This window comes from Cryptomeria japonica, chromosome 5, assembly GCF_030272615.1.
Source record: "Cryptomeria japonica chromosome 5, Sugi_1.0, whole genome shotgun sequence".
In the NCBI taxonomy this organism is placed as follows: domain Eukaryota; kingdom Viridiplantae; phylum Streptophyta; class Pinopsida; order Cupressales; family Cupressaceae; genus Cryptomeria; species Cryptomeria japonica.
Window position 1 is genome coordinate 822,050,214 of NC_081409.1, and position 16,539 is coordinate 822,066,752.

The 16,539-nt window shown below is 34.6% G+C and overlaps 2 protein-coding genes across 2 annotated transcripts; both read left to right on the forward strand.

Moving 5' to 3' along the window:
- The first annotated feature begins 1,249 nt into the window (after window positions 1–1,249).
- Window positions 1,250–6,338, forward strand: LOC131876420 (protein EDS1B-like). Its single transcript, XM_059221769.1, has 4 exons — window positions 1,250–1,667; window positions 1,910–2,237; window positions 3,914–4,648; window positions 5,376–6,338. The coding sequence occupies exons 1-4, from the start codon at window positions 1,642–1,644 to the stop codon at window positions 6,183–6,185; spliced, it is 1,899 nt and encodes a 632-aa protein (XP_059077752.1). The 5' UTR covers window positions 1,250–1,641; the 3' UTR covers window positions 6,186–6,338.
- Window positions 6,339–8,800: 2,462 nt separating this feature from the next.
- On the forward strand, window positions 8,801–13,199 carry LOC131876421 (uncharacterized). The gene is made up of 7 exons (XM_059221770.1): window positions 8,801–11,994; window positions 12,087–12,164; window positions 12,268–12,345; window positions 12,437–12,505; window positions 12,601–12,688; window positions 12,783–12,863; window positions 12,974–13,199. The coding sequence occupies exons 1-6, from the start codon at window positions 11,719–11,721 to the stop codon at window positions 12,812–12,814; spliced, it is 621 nt and encodes a 206-aa protein (XP_059077753.1). The 5' UTR covers window positions 8,801–11,718; the 3' UTR covers window positions 12,815–12,863; window positions 12,974–13,199.
- Window positions 13,200–16,539: the final 3,340 nt, after the last annotated feature.

The following is a 16,539-nucleotide window of genomic DNA, read 5'->3' on the forward strand; positions in this document are numbered from 1 at the left end:
TGATGTAATATACAATAGATATGAGATATTAATCCCAACATAAGGAAGGAATACGATCTGCTAAGGTACCAACATAGTTATTAAAAGATTGAGATTATTATCAAATAGTGATCCCTAAATAATGAAGTGTCAAAACAAAATCACAGTAATCATACACAAAGATCATCATTGACTTGATACAATAATTATGATGTAATAGAATATTTTAAGGCAATGTGGTAGCTAAGGTGAAATCAAATAATACAATTTGGTCAAAGACAATGAAGAGGTGTAATTCAGGATATACATGTTGTTTTATTTTCTCATAGCTCTATTGATATCCATGTTTCGATTTTTATTAAAGCATGTATTTGTAATAATGTGATGCTTCAGATTCAAGTGCAAGCCAACAAGGTTGCACTTGAGGTGGTCCACTTGCAAGTTCTTTTGGATCATTAGCGAAATGCCCCTTGTATGGTTGCACAGGTGCCTTCACACCCTTCTGCCTCCCGTGATCACTCTTCGCCCCGTGACCGACAACGCAACCACAACTCCTCTTCTCGTTGTTTATAGCCTCTGCAGGCCTAGATTCCTTGTCGTCAATCCAACAGTTGTAGAGTCTCATTAGGTGTTGTTTAGTCTCTTTGCCACATGGTGGCTCTACCTCCAGGTGGGGCACAAGGGGTGCTGACTATTTTGCTAGTGGTGGTTTTGGCTTGGTGAATAACGACAATGATAATATGGCCCAACTCTTCCAAAGCATACTTGTGGTTGGCCCTGGCTATCTCCCCGATTAGGAAGGAGAAGGAGAATGAAGAGACAACAATTGAAGAAGGGTGGCCCCTCTCGGATGACAACCCTGACCATCTTGATGTATGGGTCCCAAGGACGATCGTGATCCCCCTCCACCTCCTGAACTACCATTGCCTTAGCTGCTTAGCGATTTGTTTTATGTTGTTTATGGTTTCAAACACTGCCTTGTGTTTTTTTTTATTGTTTAATGCTTTCTCCCAGCGCTACCTTTCTGACTACTAAAGGATGATCCGGTATCCCCTTTTTTTTTGTGAATAATGTACTTTTATTTAAATATTAATAAAAATGCTTATTCAAAAAAATAAAAACAAAAACACAAAGTTATTAATTATTACATTTAAAATATTTTAATCAATAAGGACCCACCACATTATAGGAAAGGGCATAGGTATGCAATTTACAAGTATTGTCTGCAAAGCCTCCAACGAACCAAAAAAAACTATTAAAAATTTGACGCAACATGTCCAACGAAGCTTCCCTTGGATTACGATTTTCCCTTCTTTATTCCATTTGGGCTCTTTCCCTTCAGGTTCCTTGCTCTTTCCCTTCAGGTTCCTGTTCCTTGTGGATAATATCAAATCCATCCAAAAAATAATAATTCCGACTATGTTAATATGGACATTCTTATGTTCTGCGCTCTTTCCTTTCCATTGGACACGGACATTCTTATGTTCTGCCTGTTTCCTTTCACTTTCTTCTCTGCCCCTTTAACAATGTCGTGAGATGTTTGTCTTGCCCTGATGCTGCTCGCTTGCTTCCTCGATTCACACCCATACTCTATAAATACATTCCGTAATGAAATTCAAACAGGCATCCCATTGGAACTAATCAACTATTAGATTGCTGCTTATGGATTCAGAATCATCCTCTCCACTGTAAGTATGAGCTTGTAAATTTCCATTAGGGTATGATTTTATAATTCGACTTATTACTTCTGTTTTCATTGTTTAAGCGATTAGTGAACCCAATAATGTTAATCTCATTTACAGCAAGTTTGGATGGCTTCACTAGAAATTCAGCCAAATGTTTGGTTGAAATTTGAGCCCTTTTTATGAAATTTTAAGTCTTAATTTCTGTTGTGCCCATATGGTTTTAATTTGTGGAATCGTTGTTTCAGGTTCTCTGTCGGCCAAGAGCTTTCGACGTTTCTTGCGTCCTCTGGATTCCTGCACAAAGCTTGGGAAGAAATACGCAGTGCTTCTGTAGATAATGTAGATACTTTTGTTCTGAAAGAGTATGAAGGTGTGATATATGTGGTATTTTCTTCCCTGGGCATAGAGGATTTCATTGTTAAAGATAGCAAATATGGAGAGTGCCAGATACAGAACGAGAACAGGGTCTTCTCTCCCTGCCTCAAGGGCAACGATGATCAGCCTGCCCTTGTTCACAAAGGAGCTCTCAGGCGATTCCTATATATTCTGGAAAATTCAGATTTCAAAGACAAGGTAAATAGCTCGATAAAACCCTTTAATTGTACGGAGGGTGTTTCTTTTCTGAAGGATTCAAGGTATTTAATCTACTGGGGTTAGTGGACGATGCTCATGGTGGCCTTAAGTGATGGTAATGGTAATTTTGTTTAGTTTATTTTACTTGTTTGAAAATAGATCCATTAACCTGATTTATCTTTCACAGTCTGGACTCTGTGAGTGGCATCTGTGTATTAGCAGTTCTAAAATACAATTGACATACCCACCTGCAATTTTGAGTGTATACCATTTTCTTTGCAGTTGATGTGTTTGATTTATGGGATATCTGAATGTGCACAGAATACGCACATGTTCTTTTACTCTGCCTATATATATATTAGCCTACTTCACACAGACTCGTGTATGTTATATCCTTGTTTCTCCTTGATAAATAAACATCAAGTTAAAAATCACTTTAATATACCTTGCTAATTAGTCTAGAATTAGGTGATACCATAGGAATTATCCACATTTATTGACTATCCTCAATAAAATATCTATCTAGAAAGTATTTGCATCATCCTTAATAAAAACTAGAGCCCCTGAAGAAGTTCCTGACAACGTTTATCATTCTTGATTTATGGAAATCTGAATGATAAGACAAAATCAAGAATGATAAGACAACACCCAGAGGTTCTTCTATTCTGCTAATATATATTAGGCCTGCTTTTCACAGGGTTATGCATGACTTATCCTTTCTCTTCTTCTTGATAAACAAAGATGCATGCTGAAAACCTTTTTGATATATCTTTAATTAGTCTACAATTAGCTCAAAACACAGGAACTATCCAAATTTATTGACTATCCTTAATAGAACTTCTATCTAGAAACTATTGACATCAGCTTTGACGAAAATTAGAGCCCCTGAAGAAGTAACAGACAACGCTTATCATTCTTGATTATTGGAAATCTGAATGATCAAAGACAACACCCAAAGGTTCTTCTGTTTTGCTTATATATATTAGGCCTGCTAGGGTTATGTATGGCATATCCTACGTTTTTTCTCTTGATAAATGAAGATACATGTTAAAAACCTTTTTGATATATCTTGTTAATTAGTCTACAATTAGCTGAAAACACAAACATTGCCAAATATATTGACTGTCCTTAATAAAACTTCTATCTAGAAACTATAGACATTATCCTTGACGAAAATTAGGGTCCTTGAAGAAGTTCCAGACAACGCTTATTTTCATTTCTTTACCACTAAGCTTTCTGTTAATTAGGAACTGAGGCTCCTTCCATGATATTAAATGCAGAAGCCCAAGAAGCAGCACCTTGTTATCCCTAAAACCATAATGATAAAAACTTGTGATATATGTCATGTTGCTCCAAGTTTTATGCAAAGTTCCATGACCATGAATGCTAATATTTTGCATCATCCATACATATTATATTGGTTAATTTGGGGAGTTTTATTTGCCATGCTAAGAACTTTTGCAATTACCAGTTTTCTACCTTAAAAAAAAGCAATTTCACCTAGCAAATGGAAAACATGAATTCAATATCAAGGTATAGGAAAATATTTTGTTCACTAAATACAACTGGAAGTGGAAATCAATCTTGAGAGGGAACCTATATAGTATCTATTTTGGTTCAAGAGAGATCAAGTTCTAAAATTTAATGTAACCCAGATTATTTGTCTGTCTCATCAGATGCAGAGTTTTACTAAGCTAAGAAGAGAACAATCCATTGTGTTTACGGGTCATTCCATGGGAGCTGCAGTAGCAACCTTGGCAACAATCTGGTTTCTAGAAAAAAGGGTGAGACAAATCTCACCATTTTGCATTACATTTGGTTCTCCTTTGGTGGGAGATGTTAGACTTGAGGAAGCAATTGGCCGTGAGAACTGGTCAGGAAAATTTTGTCATGTTGTCGCCAAGAATGATATTGTTTCTCGAATACTCCTTGCACCACTTGAATCAATTTCTGAGCCTTTAAGTGCAATTTTACCTTACTATGGGAGCTTAATGGGAAATGCCTCCATGGCTGTATCACATCCTTCCATTCAAGAAGCTTGCAAGGCTCTTCTTAACAATGTTTTGCAGTACACGTCTACAATAGCAAACAATTATGTAGGAGAATCTGATCTTCGGAGTCCTTATAGACCCTTTGGTACTTATATGTTCTGTTTAAAGCATGGTGCAGTTTGTATTGAGGACAGTGAAGCTGTCTTGAAGATGCTTCATTTTACTATGCAAAGCAAAGAAGGAATGTCTTTTGATGAATTTGCAGGTGCCTGTATTTCAGAGCATATTGATTATGGTAACTTGTTGGAACTTGTCACTGCACACTTATTTAACACAATCAGGATTGCAAATCCCATCACAAAATCCTCCCTTGAGATGGCGATAGCACTACAATTGGAAGCAATGGGTATTGGGGCTCAGGTAATCTCATTATTTCCACTCCTTTTTGTATATATTACTCATGTGAAACAGACTTCAAAAAGTAATTGTTCAATATATCAATCACTGTTCCACGGGGACGCGTCCTCCCCCAAAAATCCCCATGTCCCTTGTACGGGAATGTTTGCGAGATTTGGGGACTTGGGGTAAATGCCCCTCCATGACACCACCATCTCTGCCACCTCCATTGAGGATGCTGCCAGGTCGCTTGCTATACAGCACATGCCATTACATACCGATCGCAACCTTTCACTTTGTGAAAGTTAGTTTGCCTTTCATGGGGGCACTTGCAGAGATGTATTGCTGATTTTGCCTGGAAGATTTCAATTCACCTGAATTTTAATATCATTGCTGCCCCCCAAATGCCTCTCTACCACTGTCTCCTTGCCATCCCCAAATTTAGGCCCTTGGTCCCCTGTCTACCTTCCCTCCAAGCCATTGTTCCGAATGTGGGATCCTCATAATTGTGGGCTACCATCAATCTCACCAGTTCAAAATTGAAACGAGGCCACCACATTGCATTTCTAATAACACAGCTTGAGTCTTAAGGATATATCTTCGCCATCTCCAGTGACCTGGCATCCTTATAGTTGTTCTCATTGCCTTATTTGGCTACATTTGCTAACTGCTCAGTTGTACGCCCTGTTTCAGTTTGAGTTTATCTTCTTTGCCTGGACACTGAAATTGATGGCTTATGAATTTTAAGCAGGTCGATCATGCATTCCTTGCCCTCAGAAAAGCTGGAGAGATGAAAAACAAGCATGACATTAAGATTGAGGAACTAAATGACATGTTAAGAAAAAACCAAAAATCTATGGCAGGACTGGAGTGGTATAAAGGGCGTTGTAAGGACAAAGGCATTGGCTATTATGATTCATTCAAACAGCAAATTGACAAGAAGGATTTCAAAGCAAATTTGTATAGGAAATCTTTGGGATCATTCTGGGATGACATTGTTAAAATGGTGGAGAACAATGAACTTCCCAGTGACTTTAAATTCCAAAATAAATGGATCAATGCTGGCACTACCTACAGAAGACTTGTGGAGCCTCTGGACATTGCATACTTCTATCGAAAACACAAAGGTAATGAAAGCTATCTTTCACAAGGAGGCAGACCCCATCGTTACATTGTTCTGGAGAAATGGATGGAAGAAAAAGACAGAACTCGCATTGCTAGAGACAACAAACCTCGCACAAAGTTTGCATCTTTAACTCAGGATTCCTGTTTTTGGGCCCATCTGGAAGAGGCTTCTAAAACCCTAACAAATCTCCAACAAGACCAAGACCAACATCAAGTCATGAATACCCAATTGAAAGAAAGCCTTCAAGAGTTTGAAGGTCGTGTGTGGAGCATGATCGAAGATTGGAGCATTTCGGCTGAGGTTTTTTTGGAGCAGAGTAGCTTCATGACATGGTGGAAACAGTACAGCCAGTTTCAACTTCAATCCCCAGAGTGGAAACCAAGCTCTTCTTTGCTTAAGTTTATGGAAGATGAAAAATGGAAGTTGGAAATTTAGAATTACAATTTTTTCCAACTCTAGTTATTCATAGGCGTAACTCTACAATGTCTCCATCATCTTCTCCAATCACAAATAATAACTTTCCTTTTTCTGTATATTGTTGTTTTCTTCCTTATCCAATTACAAATAACAACTTCCCTTTCACTTTCACTTTCATTGTGGACTGTGTTTAAATATAAGATTGTTAGTTTTCTTCTTTACCCAATAAAAAATTAAATATAAGATTGTTAGTTTTCTTCTTTATCCAATAAAAAATGACACCTGAATTTTTATTTTTATTTTTATTATTTTGTTAATTGTTTAAAAGACAGATTTTTATTTTAGTTTTATAAAGTTTAGTCTGCACCTTCGCCATTTTTTAAGATAAAGAATAAATGACTGATCTTTATCTGCTTTAATTTTATATTTTAAATTTGATATTTGTTGTCTGTTATTAATTTTAACAATCTTTTCCTATTTGGTGACCTACTCTTATAGAGAGATGCACAATGTTTGAAAAAGTTTGCCTACCAAACAATATGTATGCTATAATTAGCTGATAGGCTATTATATGAGAGAAACTCCCATTGGATTCTCTTCATGTCGGATGTCGGTTTATTTTCCGTTCTTTTTTGGCTGTCGGTTTAGGGGAAGATCACTAATAGATAACATAGTTCCAATAACCATCATCTTATTGTCATGTTGACCCCCCAATAACCATCATAGTGAAAACATCATTAATAAATTTGTTTTGTACCAATAGCCGATCATTTTTTGTAATTAATTAGTCCATTTGTGCACCACTATTGGAACATTTGTGCACACCACTATTGGGACATTTGTCAACAAGTACTAGCGATTTTGAGTTGATGGTTAATCTTTAGTTAGGTATCAGGCGACACTTTGAAATGTGTAGTTTTTGACCTTTATGTGGATAACTGATTACACAGTGTGCATCGTTACTACCCAGAAGCCAGATCAATAGCTATAAGCAGTTAAGTCGCATATGAAGACAACTAAAAAATAAAATCAAAATTCGATGTACCGTTTAAGATCTGAGTGTGCAAAAAATAAAATCAAAATCCAATGCACCGTTTAAGATCTGTGGATGCATGAAGGTAGCTATAACGACTACTGATACTCTTTCTCTAATTTTTGTGTGTCATTCATTTGCATTGTCAATATTTTAGTTTGCTACAGCAATACGTCTATATGCTCGCTTTAATGACTACGAAAAAGCACTCTCTGCATTTGAACATCCCCCAAAAAAAGAACTTTTGGAGTTGAGAATCCATTTGTGGGCCCACCTAAATCCATACACTTGTGTTTTGATATTGTTTTCCCTAAGGATAAGAAATAATGAGAGTTTAAAATTAACGATGATAGTACGGAATTTTCCTAAATGTTAACTTTGAATAAAAAATCCATCTAGATTATTTTGCATACTGTAAAAAAAAAGATTAAAGTTGATTATTTCATAAATGTTAAACAAGAGTTAAAAATTAAAAATTATTAAAGTTAACATTACAAATTACAATTAATGATTATTAATGTTAACAATAGTGTGAGAAGGATTTCGTGTGTAAAGTTGACAGGTATTAAAAAATAGAGTATAGAGAATTAATTTTCTTTTTGGAATCTATTTGATTCTTATGTTAACATTATACCTTTTATTCATTATTTTTATTGTTTGCATATGCATATCCATATACATAATTTAAGTTTAATATATAATATTTATATTATTTAAATTAAATTGTAAACTATTTGTATTTTATTTTGTTTAACTTAATTTGTTTTTTTTTTTTGTTGAATATGAACATCAACATAGATTTTCTTAACATAATTTTATACAATAAGATGAAATTTCAAGTACACATAAATATGTGTGTGTGTGTGTGAAGAATATAACCAGACATGGTAGAAAATAGATGAGATATGACTTCATAGGAAATCAAAATACAATGGCACTTTGACAACATGTTTAACTAATGTTAGTATGTTTGCAATCCATGAGATATTTACTATTGATACTTTAGAGTTTAACTGTGTGAATTTTTTTTGCATCAATGTGTTGAAACACACTCCATGATCCATCCTAATGATGTTAAAAAAATTCCTGTAGTGAAATAAACATATTTAACCTATGGAAATGCATTCTTGACCCTCAAACTCTTATCCTTATCCCCAATGATATTTTAGGTATGGTGGGGTGGCAAACAATATCTTTTGGTCAGACCTAAAACATTTCAATTTTTTTTGGAAACACAATATAGGAATAGGAAATATTGTGGAATATTTTTCTTATTTTTTAATTTTTATTATAACTATATTTTGTAAGATTATTTCATTATATCATATATATATATATATATATATGTGTGTGTGTGTGTGTGTGTGTGTGTGTGTGTGTGTGTGTGTGTGTGTGTACACACACACACACACACACACACACACACATATATATATATATATATATATATATGTATGTATATTTATATGTATATGTATATGTATATACATATACATATACATATACATATATGTGTGTGTACACACACACACAGATATATATATATATATATATATATATATATATATATATATATATATATATATTGGTAAAAGGTCAAGGTCATAATTTTATTAATTTTTGAAACCTAATACAACCCGACTCACTAGGGGCAATGGTAGGAAGGAGCTGGGTGGAGAAAACCTCCGGTCTTGCACCATAAAAGAATATGCAATCAGTTGTTTCTTTACAATTTCGAGGAATATACATTCATCAAGCCAAGCAATATTTGGCTAATTAGTTACAATACAAATCATATGTCTGTATATGTTAGGGTGAATTCACAAAGCTGGTTCCCACTTTTGCCAATGAAGGAATTTGGTGAAAGTGGGAACTTCGATTTTCTAGGTGTTCGAGTGAAATAGTGGTATTCGCTCGAACTGCCCCTCGGAGTTCGAGCGAACCACGTTGCGGACCTGGGTTCGCTCGAACCGTAGGTGACTTTGTACGGGCCAAAATCAAGCCTATTGGTTCGAGCGAATGGGGGTTCTCTCGAACCATAATGGATTCGAGCGAACCCCATTCGCTCGAAGTACTATTCATTTGAACCCTCTAATTTGAGGTTTCTCCCAAAAATTTTCAGAATTCTGAAGAATTAATGACTTCGGAGCTCTGGTTCAAAGCACGAATGAAATAATCTTGATAACCCAAAAATATTAGATTGTAGTACTCAGAGCAAACTTTCCAACGAGTATAATTTTGTTGTATTTTGAATTTATTATGTTCTTGTTTTTTTAATTTTATGGAAAATTGGTTTTTCATTGAACATGAACTTCTATGTTCAATGCATTGGGAAAAATAAGAAACTAATTCAAAAAAATTCTAAAAAATATCTATGCCCCTGGTATTGATGTCTTCTTTCTAACAAAAAAAATAAAATTGAATTTCGATTTATATAGAACAAGTTATGTGTTCAAACGTAAACCTATGTCTAAATTATGACTAGTCGGCCTTCAAAACTTTATAAAATGAAAAATATTGAACATATTACTATAAAACCAAATGCAAGCCCTGGATATTGATGTTACAAAGCAAAATTCAAAAGAATTGAGTTTTTATCATTTATAGAAAAAAAGTTATACGTTTCGGGAGGCACCTCACTCTTAAAAAATGTAGTTTGTTGTAAAAAACTACTTTTCGAGGGAGATGGAAATTTTTTAAAAAAATCATTCAAAAAAATTTGAAAAAAATGTATATAGGATCTACAAACAAAATGCTAGAAATCACTAATTTACATCATCTTCAAATTTTTAATAGTTTAAAAGTTATAGTTCTCGGAAGTTGAAGATTATTTTAAAAATGTACATCTTAGTGTCAAAAGTGGCAAAAAAGTGGGAACCATTATTGTGAGTTCACCCTACAAGGTATTGCCATAAATTTGAGCTTATGAAGTAGCAAGATGCATAGCCCCTATCTGTTTATCCCCAATAAGGCATTTTGTTGTTCTTTGCTTTATCTTTCCCATGGAAACTAAACTCTTGAATCTCGAGTTCATAGTATCAATAGTTTGTGATAGATGTGATTCCCTACACTTCCAAAGCCAAAAAATAAAACAACTTCCAAACTCTAGATCGGCTGGTAGTCATCAAATAAAACCATGCAAATAATCTAACTTCGTAGAGTATTCCAAATAATCATAAAGTTGAGAGGTGCCCTGACAAGCTATCTAAAATGATCTTGTCATCTGAAGCCTTGTAAGATCCTATAATGCTGAAAAATTCACAGCTCAACAGTAGGGGTTAGGCGAAATAGATATCATTATGCACCCTATCCATATCATCTGCTATCCTTACTCAAGCTGAAATAATTTTTCAGTCATCCAAAATGAAATTTAAACCATCTTGAAAATAACAAGTCATGTTTAGCCATCTATAATATGAAATTTAATCCAACCTTGATATGTTAACACTTATACTCAAGACAGACTCAAGATAGATGGGCCAATTATGAAATACTAAGATAACCATAATAAGATGCCCATCCTTATCAAGCATAAATCTCATTAGAGATAAGCAATAACTTACTGAAATCAGAGTAAAACTAACAACAAAAAAATCTAGAATGCCAGAGAAATAATAATATTACTTGAGAAGGAATTAATCATCTACCCTTTACTGGTGCATATTGAAGATAGAACCAAAGAGATACTATGAATCAACCAAGATTGAAATCTAAAATCTTAAAATGCTCAATAACCAAAGAGCCACATAACCCCACCCAAAGGCCGAATTACATGAGGGCACTTTAATTCTCCAGCATCGTCAATAACAACATTTCATAAACCATGCATCAAAATTCCAATGAATAAAAGTAATAAAAGTATTTGAGAAGGAATTATCTCTATCCCAGTGACCAGAAGGGAATCAACCAGACTATTCATGCCTTACACACACACACACACACACACACACACAGTCCAGAAGGGAATCAACCAGACTATCTGCATATGTTAGGCCTTGCAGATAGTATGCAAGGGATTGTACAGTCTGTACAGGCTTTAAATAGCGAACTGGATAGCTATCATAGTTGGCGGGAGGGATTGCGTGCATTTTACGTTGATGGACTAACATACTAACAAGTCAATGAATTAAAAATAACAAAAATGGATTTGAAACAATATTTTGTGAACCCTAAGACGGGTGAAGATATAGATCAGAACAAGCCACGGATCTCAATTCGATGGTGTAGGCACCTAGGCATAGCAGACACTTTTGGGAGTGATGGTGGATGGTCTTTGACTATCCACCACACTCCAATCATGAGTTCCCGATGTATTTTTTGAAAAAATTATGGGCCGAATTTGATTTGGGTAAAAAGCCCAATTACTTTGATATTAGACAATTTTAGGGGGTCAGGAGAGGCGTGCCCCAGGATAGGTCGGGAGCCAAATTGAGCGATAGGGTTAGAAACCATGTGCGCGATGATCCCTTGGTTCCTCTTCCTACACCAGTTGTTCCAGCGCCTGCCCATCATCGAGCAATGGATTCTTCTCTTGGTTCATTGAGTGCCATGTCGGGCAATTTGGTACAGCAGTTGCGCGAGGTGAGGGCTACCCCCAGCTTAGCACATGTTTGCATGAGCTACGGGGATGTCTATACGGGTCCACAGAGTGAGGCTGCCCCTAGAGGAGATGGTGATTTTGATGATGCTGATGCTGCCCATGGTGGTTATGATGATGTCAAGGAGGCTGCACATGTTGATGCCATCTCTTCATATATTGATCTCCTGTGGGCAGACGATGATCAACCTATAGAGGTACAAATTTATTTATATAATTTACAATGCAATATTAAATTCCTTATATATACACATATGAACCATAACATGAGTCAATTTTTTCTGAACAGAGGATGGATCATACCACATCATTGAGGAACCGACATCATGTTACCTCGATACGTAGAGATGTTGGTGCCCCATTTACGGTATGCACTTTCATCTAGATACATTGTATTGATATGTACATTTAAAATAAACAATAGAATTTTTAATGTAATGATGTGTATGATATGTTTTTCAATTTTGTAGGGTGCTTCGTGTAGCACCAAGGTGAGTAGTTTTTCACGTGACCCGTGGACCGCTGAGGCTCAGCCTCATATACCACTAGTATGTTTTTCATCCATTAATTTGAAGTATTTATATGCTTACTAATTTATGTACAACTTTGATTCATGTTCATTATTTTTTACAATTGTAGGCTTCTGGATTGTTTGATGTTGCATCACATGTACACCTTCACCCATCAGTTACTTTGCCTGCATCACATGTATGCTTTTCTGCGATAAACTTGTAGTCTATATATATACTTTATAATTTATGTATATATACAAGTTTGATTCATGCTTTATAAATGTTGTTCAGGTCGATACCACTACCAATCGATACCACTACCAGTATTGGTATGGCTATGGGATTGAGCCAGATGCAACCCTCGACATTGTCATTTGCGGTGATGATTAGAAAAATAATTTTTAATTTATTTATACTGTGTACCTGGCTTTTATAGGGATTATCAAAATTGATGTACAATGTTTTTTTTGCAGGACTTGACTACAACCACTTTTTTTGTTCATGATAGTGGACCTCCACGTACCAGTGAGGGCATTGTAGAGCACGGTCGTATGGTAATTTATTTTAAATTTTCAGTATTTAATTACTTTATAAGTGAATTATGCAAGTAACTTCTTCTCATGTTAAATCTTCTTCTCATGTAAAATCTTTTAATAATGTACAGGAGGGTGGAGACACTGATACTGCACAAGAGGGTGGAGATACTGATATTGCACACACACAGGATGGTGCATCTCAGAACCACGTGCAATAGGATGATTCATCTCAGCCACTTTCACGTGGAGTGAAGAGGACTGTAGCTGAGATGCACGCGAGTTCTTAGATTATATATTTTAGATCATGTCATGTTATTGTATTATGGACTTTTTATGATGACACTTGTTATGTTATCCTGGGACTTGTTATTATGTGATTATATATAGGACTTGTTGTTATGTGATTATATATAGGACTTTTTATTATGTCATTTCGTTGCTATTATGATATCAGGTCGTGTTATGTGATTTGGTGCACTCTAGTGATTATATATGTGATGTTGTTTTGTTATTATGTTATTTGGACTTGTTTTAATGTCATTTCCTTATTATTATTTTTTCAAGACTTGTTATTATGTCATCATGAATTGTTATGTGATTATATATAGGACTATTTATTATGTCATTTCATTGCTATTATGATATCAGGTCTTGTTGTGTGATTTGATGCCCTCTTGTGATTATATATATGTGATGTTGTTTTGCGATTTGGTGCCCTCTAGTGATTATATATGATCTATTTATGACTTTAGATTTTAGCATTGTGATTGATTATCTTATAGTGCAACAGTTTATAATTCAATAAAATAATTATCCCAATTTACAATAACATCCTATTCTTAAAATAATAATAAAATCAAGAACTTACAATTAATCTATGAAGAGATTACAATAAAATAAATATATCATAAAAAATTAGAATGATTGTAACACAATTACAATGTGCACAAAATAACATTAAGAAGAAGATAACTAATACAATGTTGTTTATGAAACCAAATTTGTATCAAATGTAGACAAATACAATTTTAAAGGGACAAAGACCAGAAATTATCATGATTAAATATAAAAGAGTTTACACAAGTAACACAGACTTACATGCATATAAATTTGATTCAACCTAATGTACCATCTGCATCCTCTCTCTTCTACAATGCGTCTATGATTGCCTCATGCTCTTGTACTGAAAGTGTCCACAATTCCTTATTAGCAAGTCTACCTTTGTATCTTTCTAATTTGATGTTTGTTGCCACCACCAAATGAGAATAGTGTATAATCTTATTTTCTGATTGATAGTCTTCATAAGCTAGTAAGCCATTCCTTCTTGTTAAGTATTTGCGTAGCCATGTACCAACTACCACAATAGACCCAACTGGATACTAAAAACCATCATCATCTACTTGATCACATATCAACTTTTTCTTAGGTTCTATGCATCTAGCTAGCCAATACTCAACCTGCTCATCATTATCCTCAGGTGCAACAATAGTATACACATGTCCTAGAAAACAAATTTAAGTACATGTAGAAATAAAACTTGTTAGAATTTATAATTCAAACACAATAATAAATTATATGACAATACATAAAAATATATAATTTAAAGTTATAAATAAGAAATTGAATTAAATTACTAGGTTGTATGAGGTATGAAACACAATCATAATCTTCTGATGCAAATGCATGATCTGGGTCTTCATTTCTTCTAACATCTTGATATTGTGTCTCACTAGGTGTTAAGGATTTGTGTTGCCATTCTTCAACCCATTTCATATTCTCGCATTCTTCCCATTCACCTACAACACAAAATTGATAAAAACATGCAAGCTTTCTAGTCCATATAGTCCAAGTGTTAGAATAAGAACTCTTAAATGAATGCCATCTAGCTGACCCATTGATTGTATCACAATCATATCTTGGAAGGATATTCTCCTCTTTAACTAGCCAGAAGAAATGTCTAATTGTAGAGTTCTGACTTGATCCTGTGGATAAAGTTACACTACACCAATCCACAATTGCACTTGCATTTTTAAATTGAGCCTTTTCCTCGAATTTGAGTTGCTCTCTGCAAAGGGCTCTCTTAACACATGCACCGGCACCGTCATGTTCTCCTTTCCCATGTCCAGCCTCAAAAAAACTCCACATGTGTTTGATATTAGTTTCTTTATGAATCCTACTCAACCAATAAAACATTCTAGCATTCTTGAATTGCCATGTGCAATTATCAGACCATATTAGATGTTGTGTCATCTAAATTTCTCCCTCTTTCAAATTTTGAAAAAAGGTCTTGAGGCAATACCTGGACAGACTCAGATGAGTGTAATTTATTATCACTCATATAGAAATGGTACTCTCACAAAATTTTGTGATCCTCTTTTGTACTATCTGGTGCATGCCTATAGATAATATGGACAAAAATCGATACTTGCACTGAATTGTAGTACTATGATTGGACCTCATCTTGTGGTGCAAGCATGTAGTTCTCTGCAAATTCAACAACTGAAAGTATACTACCAATAGGAAATGTATTATTACATATTCAAAATTGACCATTGAGCCATCTAGCATTTTGAGTGTGTTTAACATATTTAGGTATGATGTTACTCTTAAATTCATTCATAAATGCATGAACACTAACTTTTTTAGTGATTAGATCGCATCGTCTTCCACCCTTTCCATCCTCCAGTGGATACTCAATAGTTTTAAATCTTTTAACATCAACTAATTGTTGTCCAAAATCATTTGAAATATTTTCATGCAAACATTCATCTAACAATGCAAGATTGCCACATATATCACATACACCGGAAACACATGCATTGAAAATAAAATTTTGCTCATTTGGTGGGTTGCAAAACAAACTTGATATAAACTCCTTTATAGTTTCAGGTGGTATATTTATACCAAATTCTTGGAACATTCCATTACTATGCATGGTAACACATATATATCAACATATATCGTAATGGTAGCGAAATTGAACATGACTTTTGCAACAAAATGTGACTCTTTCCTTGTTAATTCGAACATACCAAGGTTTACACTTTTCAAAAGACCTTTGACAAATGCTAATAGTCAACACCTTATCATCCAAATTTTTTTTGTACAATTCAGTTTGAGTCATGTCCAATAGGTGTTTTGGATGTAGATCACAAATTTTTGACCCAACTCTTAATTTAAGAACATCTCTAACATTAGGTGATACTCTCGTATTATCGTGCCAGAATTTTTCGATCAAATTTTTGACTTTACAAGTAAGTTTCATATCAGACCTTGGTAGTCTACCACTAAAAGTCCACAATTTGTTTGTCGGATCACTTTCAAAATTAACTCTTCTTTTTACAGTGCTTGACAAAGTTTTACGATGAATATTAAGATATCCACTTATGTTACTCATCAGTCTTTTATTAGAAGTTGTTTGGCTTACTAAAGATGTTGTTATAGCCCGTCGTGCCACAGTTTTATCTTTAGAACGACTTTTCTTTCTGATTGTATGAAAGGCGCTAGCAACAGTCGATACAACTTGTTTTAAAGACTTGTCCTTCTTCTTGGGTTTGACATAAAAGTCTAACTTCTTCATCACTTTTCAAATTTTAGTCATTTTAATTAGTTGTACCATTAATTGACATTGAAACCCAAATTTCTTATTATAAAAAAAATGTCTAAACAATCTATTTGCATGTGTCCTAATCTG

Excerpts from the sequence above, each read along its gene's own strand:
- LOC131876420 (XM_059221769.1), top strand. The coding sequence starts at position 1,642 with ATGGATTCAGAATCATCCTCTCCACT. Across the intron at positions 1,668-1,909 it reads TCAGAATCATCCTCTCCACT|GTTCTCTGTCGGCCAAGAGC; the intron begins GTAAGTATGAGC and ends TCGTTGTTTCAG. Across the intron at positions 2,238-3,913 it reads ATTCAGATTTCAAAGACAAG|ATGCAGAGTTTTACTAAGCT; the intron begins GTAAATAGCTCG and ends CTGTCTCATCAG.
- LOC131876421 (XM_059221770.1), top strand. The coding sequence starts at position 11,719 with ATGGATTCTTCTCTTGGTTCATTGAGTGCCATGTCGGGCAATTTGGTA. Across the intron at positions 12,165-12,267 it reads ATGTTGGTGCCCCATTTACG|GGTGCTTCGTGTAGCACCAA; the intron begins GTATGCACTTTC and ends TCAATTTTGTAG. Across the intron at positions 12,506-12,600 it reads TTACTTTGCCTGCATCACAT|GTCGATACCACTACCAATCG; the intron begins GTATGCTTTTCT and ends AATGTTGTTCAG.